The following is a 14,092-nucleotide window of genomic DNA, read 5'->3' as shown; positions in this document are numbered from 1 at the left end:
AACAAATACAAAGTGCATCACTGTATAATGGGGTGATGAAAGAGGGGGGAGTGGGGGAAGGTAGACAACAATATACAGAGAGATGCATAAGGAAATACAGACAGATACAGCAATGCAAAGAGACAGAGAGAGATACAGAAAATAAAAGAGATAGAGAGATATAGCAATAGAGGGAGGAAGAGAGATACAGAGAAAGACAGAGAGAGAGATACAGCAAGGGATGTAGAAAGAGATACAGAGAGGTACAGCAATGCTGAGAGACAGAGAGAGCTACAGAGAGACGAAAAAATTGATAGAGATATACAGCAATAGAGAGAGAGATAGCAAGAGAGATATAGAAAGAGATTCAGAAAGATACAGCAATGCAGAGAGACATAGAGAGAGAGAGAGAGAGAGAGAGAGAGAGAGAGAGAGAGAGAGAAATGGGCAGTGTTAATTGAATGGTTGGTATTTTGAAGGAGCACTCTGCTTGCTCAGCTGGGCAAATCCCATTAGCAGCCAGTGAGATCTAATCACCCTGCATGAAATTATTAAAAACCTTAGTGAATCGTTCCATTCCAGCTAGTTAAACGTGACACCCACTATTACGACTAGGCTGAGGAAAGATCCTTCACACGTACACCTACACACACCCCCACCAACCCACACACACACACACACACCCACCAACCCACACACACACACACACACACACACACACACACCTTATAGCCCTGAGGCCAGAATGGTTGCAAATCTACATCAACCCCAAAACACACACACGGTACATTACACACTCATCCCACATGAACAGGCCTGGGGTTGTCATGGAAACCAAAGCCACACATTAGAGAGTGATGACCAATATCCAAAGTGCTCTATCTACTTTTTTTTTTTGTCAGACCTAAGTGTGTGCTACTCTCCCAAGTCTGTCATTAGTGACATTTTTAAAACAAATAGAATAATATATTTTAACTGACTGACAAACATGCTTTGTCTTTGAAGCATTTTCAGTAATACTTCATCCCACAACACCCTGAACACTCACATTTTCCCTGTCTGCACCGACCTCTTAGCTACTACACGCTTCCCAAAACTAGAAAAGGAAGAATGAGCAGAAGCTCTCAGGTACTGACATATGATAGAAATGATGACAACAATAAAAATGTATGAATCTTCAGTATTTTTTTTCCATATACATTCAACACTGGAAAAAATAAAACATAACTCCTTATAGAAATAGTGTGGTCATCTTAAAAAGAAAAATTCATGGACCCCATCAGTAAAGGTTTACTTTATAAACAGAACCCACCTATTCAGTTATTAGGCTCATTGTTTAAATGTGTATTTACTGGCACCATAGAGCTTTCTTATTTCTGAACCTTCCATTCACAGAACACATTTTATTAAACTTGCCATAGATTTAAGGTTTTGTACATTTAAGTAAATCTTACATATTAAAATACACATTCAAATAAAATTATTTATTTATTCCCAACTCTTATACCAAACCACAAAGAAATCACAAACACATTGCCATGGAAACACCAAACACACCCCTAAATTGTTCAGCATGCACTGGCTGCCATATGAAGTAGTCTGCTCTCGTAAGCCTATCAGTCTGTGATTGGAAGAAAAAAAGATTTCTGAATAAAAGATTAATCAATGTGTAGCATCAAGTTCAAAACCTGCACAGGCATGAACATGCAGTGTATCGATTGTCCAGTCACGTCATTTACACGCACTAACATCCCAAACAGAAAGTGTCACAAATTATGTGTTCATTAACATGAAGAGACACAATCTATGCACAGGTTAAGATGTATATCCACATACGGAACCTTATTCCCAAGCCAGCAAACATCATTTCTAGGTCATTCTACACCAGAGTATGGACACAGTTATGGCTCAGTAAGCAAGCTGCTGAGTGGAGAATTGTGTAAAATCTGATGATATGGTAAAGCAATGAAAGAATCTGGTCATATTTCTGCTGGATCTGGTTTGAATTTATTTTAAATGAATTTTACTGGTAGAGATCTGCGCAAAGAGGGTCAGTATTCTTGTAGACAAATTTCACTATCCAGGAGCCGTACACGTCTTTAGTAGATGGAAGATTGCTTCCAACTACACATAGGATGAGCTATAAACACAACGCTGTCCTTTATGCGCAATAGAGATGTCGTATGCATCCTAGCTCAGTTTCATGGTTGTGCTCTTGATGTTTTTCCAAGGTAAAACTACTAAGAGAGAGAACTACGAAACTACTAAGAATGATACAAAACAGAGTACATTGAAAGATGCTCTACTCTGAGAGTCAAAACACTCATATCACTTAAAAATCATTGCATGGAGAAAGACCCCAGGCGTGGTGAAGACACAAGGGAGTTTTATTACATTCTCCAGAATGAATGTCCTAAATCTCAGTCTAAATGAGTTTGGATATCCATCTGTGCTTATCTAGTGGCTGGTTTCTCATTGATGTGAGATGACTTTGCTTTAAACGCATTAGCAAGTAAATTAGCCACAGTATGGAAAGCATTCCCATGACAGGCAACAGAACATATGCAAAAAAAAAAAAAAACACTCCACCAGTGCTGTATGTAACTGGAAAAGCTTTGTGGATACAACTTGCTTGACTCATTCATTCATCTGCTTTTTCCTGTTCAGGTTTGCAATGGATCCAGAGTCTATCCCGAGAACACTGTGGAACACCGTTCCATCACAGGGCACCACGCACACACACATTAACACCCAGAGCCAACTCACCGACCAGGAGGTTTTTTTGAGAGGTGGGAGGAAACCACACAGGCTCAAACCAGGGACCCTAGAGGTGTGAGGTGACAACACTACCCACTGTGCCACCTCAAACACATACACTTTTCTCAAAATTGTTCAATACTGTGAGTGTTCTTTCTTTTCTTTTTCCACGTTCTGACTCTCCCAGAAATCAGAAGCTTCTTAGAAATAGAAATCTTCAAGATACAGTAGAACTGTTCATGATTACTGCCTAAAAGCAATTTTGTGCCTTTTGGTAACATTTTGTTGAAATTTCAAATCAAGCTATTTATTTTTCCTTATAGACAAAAATCTTTGTAGGTTTTGGTTGACTTTAAAAGTCAAATAACACCAACTCAGGATTATTGAGCGCTATGTCGAACATTCAAAGAGAAGAACAGCCATTCAATCTTACTTGCATACATCTGGAAGAGAACTCATTGCTTAATGAGAATTTAATGGGAAAAAAAATAGTCTTCCACTGACCATCGTTCCCTGTTCAATTCCAAAAAAAAAAAAAAAAGCCAAAACAATCAAAATTAGCAGTTTTCATCCAAACTCAATTTTGAATTCCAAAATTCAAAATTTGTTTATTCACCTGAGAAAGAAGCCGCTTTAAAGAAAGCCAGTAAAAGTCAAAACAAGGGAACGCTCCAGATTGGACATGAAAGATGCAGCCAAGCGTTGCATGTTACAAACTCAAAGTCATTGAGCGTGATCAAACCCTGCCATTAGCATATTCACATACAGGGTGGAAAAAAAATCAACAACCTAATGTGGAGAAGCGACAAGCAGCACAGCTTGGTGAGAGCACAGCAAATAAACATTTGATAGGGTTTAAATTGAGAGAAAATTGACCGTGGCAGCCCCTTCATTCTGCAACAGTTCTGCCAGTTTTCCTACTGGTTCAGAAAAAAGCAGCAGTGCAACACGAATTCGTGACACGGTGCATTACCCCTAAACAGAATCCAAAATGACCTGCCCAAACTCTCACCTCCCAAACCTCTTTAGACAGATACTGACATTTTCCACTGAACTAGGAACAGATTTAGGAACAGAAAACAACAACTTTATGGCTAAAACGATAATCGCAATTATTTTTGTTCAATATTGCAATCACAATTTAGCAATAATTATTGAGCACAGTTATTCAGCCAGCTTAGGTGGTAAATGTTTAAAAAAAAAAAAACTTCCTCTGACATTGTACATTATATACCTATGATTTTCTGAATCAATATAGTTCCATTGAAAGGACATTTTAGACACTAAATCTAAAAATAACTACACTCCAGAAAATAATAAATGTCACCATGGAATACAACCAAACAGACAATTAAAATATGAATCCATATTTGTTACAGGAATTGTGATTTAATGCACTGAGGCGATAAACATTGATATTTAACATTATCCAGTCAGCTAATTTTAGCTAAGCTCAAAAATATTGCAATCGAAGATGTTTAATTATTTGTGGAAGCCAAATATCATGATTACTGTTAAAACATAATTAACTAGGCTGCTCAGGTCATAGCATTAAAAGGTGCACAGGATTGCATTCATCTAAACTCATCGTCCACTTTATTATGAACACCGGTACACCTGCTGATTCATGTAATTATCCAATCAGCCAATCATGTGGCAGCAGCACAATGCATAAAATCATGCAGATACAGGTCAAGAGCTTCAGTTGATGTTCACATCAAACATCAGAAAGAGGGAGAAATGTGATCTCAGTGACTCTGGCCGTGGCATGTTTGTTGGTGCCAGAGGGGCTGGTTTGAATATTTCTTGACCTGTATCCGCTTGATTTTATACGCTGCGCTGCTGCTATATGATTGGCTGATAGGACAATTGTATGAATGTACAGGTGTTCCTAATAAAGTGGCTAGTGAGTGTATATTGACATTAAAGGTGAGCAATATTCTAAAATATCAGATAACAATATTTGAAGACAGTTTCATATGAAGATAGTTAGGCTAAACCTTTGAGTACTGCTGCATTTCAAAACCAAAAGATTTAAAGAATATTTTTACTTAATGTATAATGTATACAAATGTTTTTTTTTCATGGAAAAGGGGTAAATATTTATAGGAAAAAATGTATATTTTAATGCCCAATCAAATAACAATGGAGTTGTCAGTAATGATGATATCAACAGTGTGTCATACAAGATTTACTGCAATATCAACAGTATATAGTCATATTATATATAATTCATATATATTCATATGTTGACTGGAAGCACAGAGGCACTCAACTGCAGAAATCAGAGAAGGAGAGGCAGTGAGTAGTGCACTGCATTTCTTAAAGGACAAAACTGAAAAAAAGGATACAGAGTCATCCCACCCCAACCCAACCCAGCACAATCTCCACTCATGTCGAAGCTCTGAAGTATAACAGTCCAGACATGACAGAGCAGCAGGGTGGAGTCTTCACACTTCACACTACTCTCACTGCATCCTCTCTTCCCTGCTGCTCCATATGCACTGTGTAGTCACTCTGCAGTCGTACATTCAGACCCTCAGCTATGACCTGCCTACAACACCCTGCAAAACAGAGGCCATTCACCACATCACAGCCACCACCATTACTACAAACACACTCTGCCTGATTTTCATATTTGAATATTCATAAGAGTTAATGAACAGATACTCAGATAACCGCTAGAAGATGGAAGGAAAAATGTGTCTTTAATGTGGTGTAATCAAGTATCATTTTTCCACTTCAAATAAATGTGCACATCATTATGTATCAGTCAGATGCAATATAGAGAAATAATGAACAAAATTAATAAATGTGCAACAAAAGCTTTACTGGATGTCAGCCCAATATTTCACATTGCTGTCCTACTGTAAAAGCACATGCTCTGGGGTTAGTTAAAATTCAAACTTCATGAAAGTTATAACTTCAACAGATATCACTAGCAATCTCATTGGATTATTAAATCACAGTGGTAATGCAGGTTTTTCCCTCTAATTTTCTCCCTCCCACCAGCCAGGTCTCTCCTACCATACGTCAGTTACCAACACTTCACATACTTCCTCTGAGATACATGAAGCCAGCCAACAGCATCTTTCCAAACTGCTGCTCATGCTGCATCACAGAGCAGCATAACACACTTGAAGGAAAATGCTGTCTACCCTCTTCCACATACATGAGCTCACAGATGCTCAGGATTGGCTAGTGTAGCTGTGATTGACAGGGGAGAGAGTAATGCAGTCATTCCCACCCAGAGAGCACAGACAATTTTGGTTTCTTGGACTCCTGGCTACAGCTGGCTGTAGCAGTCATGATTTGAACTCGCAATGTAATGCAACTTTATAATAATCTGACAATCAGTACAGATACACATTCTATTCACTTAAGTACTGAATAAAATGCAGAAACCAAGCAGAAGTTCCATGCCACAGCAGTGCGGTATATATACTGCTGCATGCTTCTTACCTAACAGCTCAATCCTCAGACTTTTTTCAGTCCTAATGCACACCTCTAAACTTACATACAAATGACAGTATTGCTTTCCGGATAAAAACATTTCCAGAGATGTTTTTTTTTGTTTGTTTGTTTCATATTTTCTCACAGACTTCATGCAACTGTATGCAGATATTGGTGCCTCAGGTGGGTATTTAAGCACACGTTCACACCTTTACTTTCCAAACCAGAATTTCAAAAAGTCAGAATTTCACATTTATTCACCTCCACCTAACACCCCAAGTTGAGCTGCTGAAGCCAGGCCAATGTCCATCGCTGCCTGGAAAGCTAGCGTGTTAGCAAGCACACACTTGGCAAGGTTCAATCCACCCTTTTCACCCAGAGACGACATTGCATCGTTAACCGCAACCTTTTAGAGCTCATGTCAGCTAATTTATTAGGAGCCTCACATGCCATGAGTAGAATATGAATGCTCCGTGTTGATTGTCTTGCAAATGAATATCAAGGAAAATAATGACTACAGGAACCTTAACGCCTGAATGAATCGTGGGCTCAAAAAGGATAGACTTTCTCTGGCAGTGTATTCCACATCAGCTCACACAAGCTGCCCTAACCACTGGCGAGTACTGATTTCTCCCCAGTGCATTCATCATCATCCAATCCGAAATGAAATGGTATGGATCTGTACCGCTGCAACAGCTGTAAGAGGTTTTATTGATCTGACTCACTGATCGGCAGTTATTACTCATAGTCAAATTAAAAACTGCCTCCATGCAGAGACAGGGAGCTGAAACCGAGACCTGAGCTTTCTGATACAAACTGCTTTGTTTTATTTATTTTATTTTATGTTTTTATCTAGACCAAACGTATCATAACTCATAGCCAGGTATGAGACAGAATACAAAAAATACAGACATATTCCTATTGGATAGTCAAATAAAAATAGAGTTGGGAGCCTCAGACTCGACAGTTAAATTACACAGGTGATGTAATTTAACTGTCAGGAAAAGTAAAAAAAAAAAAAAAGAAGTACCTTTCATTTTCCTGTCAAAAGCAGCCACATGAGGCGATACTGATTATAACGAAATATAAATTTACTAACAGTTCTCTTATGCAAAGAATTTATAATTGTGTCCCTTTTTTTCCCTAATTGTGTCAATTGTGGTGTTGATACTCGGTGAACAAAAAGCAGGGACACTTACAAATAAATATTTTAGTGTTAACTAATGATGTAAGGTTTATACAGTATTGCACATGACAAAAAGATTCAATGTGGAAATAAGAGATACCTGCAAGTTTTAAGGATTAATTAAAGAAACTACTGTAGGTCTCTGTTATATTACTGTGTATGTTCTATAATATTTTAGGCAGATGTATCCAATGTTGGGACAAGAAATGTTTACACTTTAATGAAAAAAAAAATGTCATAATTAAGGAATAGGCTTGAATCACGATTAGGAAAAGAATGAACGATAGGAAAATAATCAACAAAAGGGTGGTGTGATGCGGCCCACTGTAACCAGAGCTGATTATTTTCCTATAGCACATCCCAAAGTGTTTTATTCATCTTATATCTCAGCAATTTGCTAATAATTAAAATTTTTTACAATTTATTAATCTGACACACATCATGTTTTTAACCATTTATAGTTACATTTAATGTTGTGGAACCTCCATGAGACAAATTAATTCCTGTTATCACTTACATTATAGCGGCTATAAACAGTCGTTCCTTCAACAGCCTCTGTTGTTTTTCTCTCTTTTGAAATTAATAAAACCAAAAATCACATCTTTTCATGTTCCTGAGAAACCAGAAAGTGCAAAATCCTTTGTCCTGAAGACTTTCCTGTAGTGCAAAGCTCCCTGACTGTTACAAACTGACACTGGAGACTCCTTCCATAAATGTTAAATAAATGACTCCTTACAGAAAGCTTGACCATATGAACAATACATTTCTATTTGTTAAATAACAAAGCTTGTAATCTATTTATTATTAGTCTTAGATTATGTGGAGTGTCTGCCATACAAGCTATTAAAGAATGAGGTGTTGCTGTAGAAATGGGTAGTGGTGGCTCAATGGTTAAGGTTCTGATCAGAAGGTTGGGGGTTCAAGCCCCATTACCACCAAGCTGTTGGGCCCTGGAGCAAAGCCCTTACCCTTCTCTGCTCCAGGGGCACCGTATCACGGCTGACCCTGTGTTCTGACCCCAGCTTCCTAACAAGCTGGGATATGCGAAGAAAAGAATTTCAGTGTGCTGTAAAAGTGAAATTAATTTAGAAAATTAATCAATGCCTTCTGAACTGACAGGTCTGAGAATTCAAAAGCACTGTGGCATGAGGTATTTTAGTACAGTATTGTTGAAATCTGTGATTTATTGTACAACTTTACATTATAACGGGGATTTTTTTTTTAATGTTCATAAAAAAATGGCCTAAACCTAAGCCCTCTGTCTACATTCTACATAATCCTACAATTCTCATAATTCTCTTAATCCACTTACTTAATTCTCTAACGTATGTATATGTATATTTGTACATGCATATTTCTGTTAACATACTTTATTCTACCTTTGGGTTGTAAAAATGAATCTCTTTATAAATGAAAAAGTTGCAAAAAATTATTAATAAATAAACAAACCACCAAAAGATTTTGTCTTGCTTGCTTCTTTAGAAATTAAATCAAAGCACTAACTTGCCTGAATAAACTGTCTAGACAAACAAAGTTGTCACGTAAGACCCAGGCAGGCTTTACTTTCAGAGAACCACATGGGGTTAATTGCTCTTGAGGGAGCCTCCTGCAGAATCTCCTGCGCCGAAGCACAGCCACCGTATCAGAGCTTCAACTCCAACACGAGCAAGAACCAGCCATGCAGGACTCAATAAACCCTTCCGGCAAGCGCCGCTGCCCATGGACAGGGAAAAGGGGGAAATCCAAGGATGGCAGAAGTCGTCATTTTATGCTGTCGGCGCTCAGACAAGGCTTGCCGAATTGCTTGTGCTGGTTAATGCTATGATTATAGATAAGTTAGATAGGCTTAGATAAGCATGAATGGGCGACTTCTACCCAAAACAGTAATATGCCATTAATCTATTGACAAGTCAAGAGCACAACAGATCAAGAGTAAGCAGGATTTTGCTTTTTTCTGTGTGCAAACTCAAATTTATCCTTATTGTCCAAGGACAGGCTTAGTGCAAAAAAAACGTTTGCATACACAAACCTATGATGCTCTCAGGCAATTTATTCCTTTTCTCTTTAACAAAATGTGCACACTAAACCTTAAATTCATCCTCAGATTCACTGAGAATCCAAACCCACACACTTTCTATACAAATACATGCATAATGCATATATTTAAGGGTGTACATACAGTACAATCAAAGCAAATGAAAGTGTGAGCAGGATAAAGCTGAGTGCGGAGTATGAGAAGAAAAGAAACTGGCAGTAAAGTAATGCCATATGGTAAAACTGAACAACATGAGAGTGGAGTTCCCAGCAACGTACTGTGACCATTAAGGTCAACAACAAGTGGTTAGTGGATGGTGCTCATTTGAAGCAACCTGTGATTAAACCAACATTCACAGTAGGTATGCTGAAAATGGACTTCTATCAAACATGGCCAAAATTTTGTATTATTAAAAATGATTACCTAGCAACTGAAGACAACAGATTCACAGCGTGTCATGAAGGTGGCACTTTTTTATGTATAACAGACAGGCTGACATTGGTTTCCATTTCTGTCTTTTTTATTTCGAGCTTTACTCAGTGTTTCCCTCTTTAGACTGAATTTCAGTGATCTGTTGCATATGTGCACAATTTCACTGTGGGAAAGAGTGGAGAGACTTTTATTTTTAGGCAGTTAGCAATAAACAGTGGAATTTGTGTTCCTGCTGCCTCTTGATCCACGTGAGAGAGATTTTAGCATGGATTACAGACATGCTGTAGGATTTTAATCACATAATGACTGCAGCATTGTATGAGACCGGAGATCAGCCCAGGCCATCCGCTTTATACTATAAAAAAACAGCTCTACAGTACACACCCAGAGTCAGTCAGTAAACGATGACGATCTGCACTTACACATGCACAGTCACGTAACTATGAGCCACATATTAAACATACTGTTTTTAGTGTGCCACTGCACAGAGGTTCGTCTGTTTATCATGCTTAGTATGTGACATTTGTCATGTGTAATTGGCTGTGCTATATGTATGTATAGGTGAAGACATACACAGAAATAGACATTGGGAATACAGGGAGAGATGCACAGTCAAAGTGTCAGTCATAGTTCCACCCACACTCCTCTATCTATGCATCCTCGTTTTACTCCTCCAAGCTCCCAACATACTACAACACTGGATATCTGCAATGGTGCAATAAGTGTGGCTTCGGAGTTTGCTAAGGACTAGGCTGGTTCCACTACAGGCATGACATTTGAATTTCAAACTAAAATCCTAGGACTTCATGGCAAAAGTTTGATTTAAATTGAGTTTATAACACGAACCAAAACATAAGGCAAAATCTACTAAAATGCCATACATTCTGTTATCACCCAACATGCACATTAAATAATAAAGAAATATCTGTGTAATCTATCATACTAAATTTCTGTGCATGCAAGATTTTGCACTCGACTGTAACCCACTGAATTAAGAAGCTACTTAAAGAGCAGTGAATTTATTGACGATAAAAAACAAGATCTTAAACTGTACTATCTATGGGAAAGCACTTAAACCTAAAGTAAGAAAGAGCAAAAATGTGTTTCGAAAGTGCAAAAGTGTGAATCCTCTGGGGGGCCCAAGGACTGGTTTGGGAAACATTATCTCTGTGAACTAAAGCTGACTTCAGTTTGAGTAATGGGTAAGTAGAATCAGATGTACTGGTGCAGACAAACCACCAATCTCCAACACCAGAGAGAACCTTAGATCAGATTAAGTCAGTGTTTTTCAGTCCTGGCTGTGGAGTCATCCTGCACTGTACATTCGAGTGATTTCCCGGCACCAAAGCACCATGTTTAACATCATGACAGGCTTAATTTGATGAGTTGAGTCAAGCATGTTAGAGCAGCAAAAACACTACAATTTTGGAAGCACGGTAAATTAGGAAACACACAGTTCTCCAGTAATGGCATTTAAGAGAGCAGTGATGAATGATGTGTACCAGAATCTCCAGTCAAGACACCACAGAAAACAAAAGCCTGCCCTTATTTCTCTCTGCCTCACTCAAGCCCTGGTCTCGTCTGGCGATCTGAAGCCAAATGTAAGCACCAGAGAGGACAGATGGAGAAGCCTGCCTTCTCCCATGCAGGGCCACCGGACAACAGCCCGGAGCGTTGCATCACTTTTCTGCTCTCGCAAGGTCACAATGACTAATCCAGGCTGATTTTGGCCAACGTGACCACAGCACATAGGACAGATTAGACGATGTGGCAGTCTCACCATCCCAATCCACACAACCAGCATGGCAACAAGGTAACATGAACCGTTTCATGTCCAACTAAGGACCAGGAAGGTGCTGATCATGTAAGATAGGGAGATTAGATTTGCACTGAAAGCGATCAGCACTGTCAAACAGAGGCAGGGTATAAAAAATATATATATAATAAAATAAATAACAAGAGCAAGTTGCAATTCATCATCTCATTTAAGGGCTGCATGCCTGGGCTGGGCTTACACATCCTAACACACACACACATATTTGCTCAAGGAAAATATCAAAGGCAACACATTCAATTCCTTGCCTCTTAGAAATAAACCCAGAGACTGACACACTGTCATCCACATGCGTGCTTGTTAATGTATAGGGTAAAAGGCTACACCTCAGTACTAAGGATCAAGGGAACTGAGCAACTTGAGGTTGCAGTTTTAATGCGATTAAGAAATAAAAGAGCAATGCGGTTTGGATGAGATGAGATGAGATGAGGTAAGGACTAACCTGTCTGTCCTTTCCCCAGCGTCTTTTCCAAGCGGTACGGTCCCACGTAATTGGCATGCTGGGCGGCACTGTTTTCTTTCCCGGACGAGGACATGTTTGTCTTCTAAAAAGACACAGAGGACAAGAGTGATCCTCTTTAATCTCAGCTGAGGAGGATGAGGATGATGATGGTGGTGGTGGTGATGGTGGTGTCCTATTCCAGGGTCCGCTGCTTGCCTCCTCCCGTCACTCTCTCTCTCTCTCTCTCTCTCTCTCTCTCTGTCTTCGCTTCCACTTTAATGGATAGTTTGTTGTTGTTGTTGTTGTTTATAACAAATAAACTCAGTGTGCCGTTGTGTCTCCGGTCTCCTTGGCAGCAGCAGTAGCAGCAGCAGTAGCAGTATTAGTATAAGCAGCAGCAGGAGCAGCAGCAGGTGAGCGCAGTGTTTATGGTCCGAGGAGCATTGTGTAAGCGACTGATCTCTCGCCTCCTCGCGGCTGCTGAGACTGAGGCTCTGGGAGCAGCCGGTCTCCAGCGCAAAGGGTGGTGGGAACGACCGCAGCGCTTGACCACTATTGGACGAAGAGTTCACCAATCACAGAGCGGCTGTACATGATTGACGCGTGAGCGCGCCAATCAGTGGGCTTGTCTCTTTGCCGCAAAACACGAGTTGCTGGTGCAGTGCTGAGGACTTCGTGTACATAAAATGAATAAAATATTCCCCCTTTTAGCTTTAATCAGGGGTTTATGGATGGTTACATTAAACCAGGAAGCTTAAAACAGATGTAAAATACAGGAGATGGAGCACTAAAAAGAGCACAACTGAAAACAGTAGGCATAAAACAGATGAGAGAGAGAGAGCAGTGAAAAGTGCAAAGGGGGCAAGGCAGAGAAATGTACAATTTCTTACTGCAAGTGAAACTAAAATACTTATTATAATAATATCATATTATTCAAACATATCAATTACTGTAAACTGTATTGTAACATTATTCCTATTAAGAATATTAATAACAATAACACCACTCTAAATGCTTTAGAGTTCATTCATTTTCAGTAACTGCTTTAGCCTGGTCAGGGTCACAGTGGATCCAGAGCCTCTCACAGGAACACACCCTCAGTGGGATGGCAGTCCATCACAGGACACCACTCACACACATTCACACCTATATGCAATTTAACATAGCCCATCAGCCAGCATGTTTATGAGGGAACAGCGAAAACATGCACAGAAACTCCACACAGACAGTAAGCTGAGCTCAGGGTCGAACCATGGACCCTGGAGCTGTAAGGCAGCAACGCTACACTCTGCACCACTGTGAGTCACAATAATGCCATGCAATGAATCAAGCTAGCTTCTCCATATAAAGCCTCTATTTCATTTAGTCTGACCCAGAAATTAACTCCACTCCCAGGAAGAAGAGATGTGTATTTTTCTTTTTAAAAGGCATACAGTTTAGAGAGGTATCTTCAGTTAGGGAAAGATAGCCACTATTGGCCTCTCAGAGAGCTATAAAAAGTACACAAATCTAACATTGTTATGTTCATCTTAACATTTTCAAGGTCAGTGACAGACATTCATCCCCATTTCCTCTGTTATTATCAGAGTAGGTGCTGTATCTATAACACACTAACTGAAAATTGTGAAACAGCAAAGAGGAACTGTCTTTGAAGTGCAAACGTAGGAACAAGGGTAGATTTTACTTCTCATTCTCTTTGCATACATGCAGATACACATGCACATAGAGAGGTAAGTCAGACAAATCATCATTTGAGTAAAAATATGCTGCCTAAATTCCTAGACCTGAAGTGTTCACATGATTTGCTTCAACTAAACTACCATGATGCCTGTCACAGTAGGCGTAGCTAGGGGGCTAGGTTTCAGGTTTGAATATTTTTGACAGTTCAGCTTATTGGGGTGGTTAACATAACCCTCATGCAATGCAGCTGAATATATACAGTGCTCAAAAAAATTAAAGGAACACTTTGAAAAC

At 39.3% G+C, this 14,092-nt stretch overlaps 1 protein-coding gene across 3 annotated transcripts in view; it reads right to left on the bottom strand.

Annotated features, from left to right (window-relative positions):
- The window catches only part of brsk2a (BR serine/threonine kinase 2a), a 189,498-nt gene extending 176,903 nt beyond the window's left edge, over nucleotides 1-12,595 (bottom strand). For all 3 annotated transcript variants that reach the window (XM_026920029.3, XM_026920030.3, XM_053236793.1), the window contains exon 1: nucleotides 12,119-12,595. In XM_026920029.3, coding sequence (XP_026775830.1) covers nucleotides 12,119-12,212 — 94 coding nt within the window. In that variant the 5' untranslated portion in view covers nucleotides 12,213-12,595. The remainder of the gene's footprint in view (nucleotides 1-12,118) is intronic.
- Nucleotides 12,596-14,092: the final 1,497 nt, after the last annotated feature.

Source organism: Pangasianodon hypophthalmus, chromosome 9 (genome assembly GCF_027358585.1).
Source record: "Pangasianodon hypophthalmus isolate fPanHyp1 chromosome 9, fPanHyp1.pri, whole genome shotgun sequence".
NCBI lineage: Eukaryota > Metazoa > Chordata > Actinopteri > Siluriformes > Pangasiidae > Pangasianodon > Pangasianodon hypophthalmus.
Note: the sequence above shows the minus strand (reverse complement) of the source record. Positions and strands in the feature narration are given on the sequence as shown.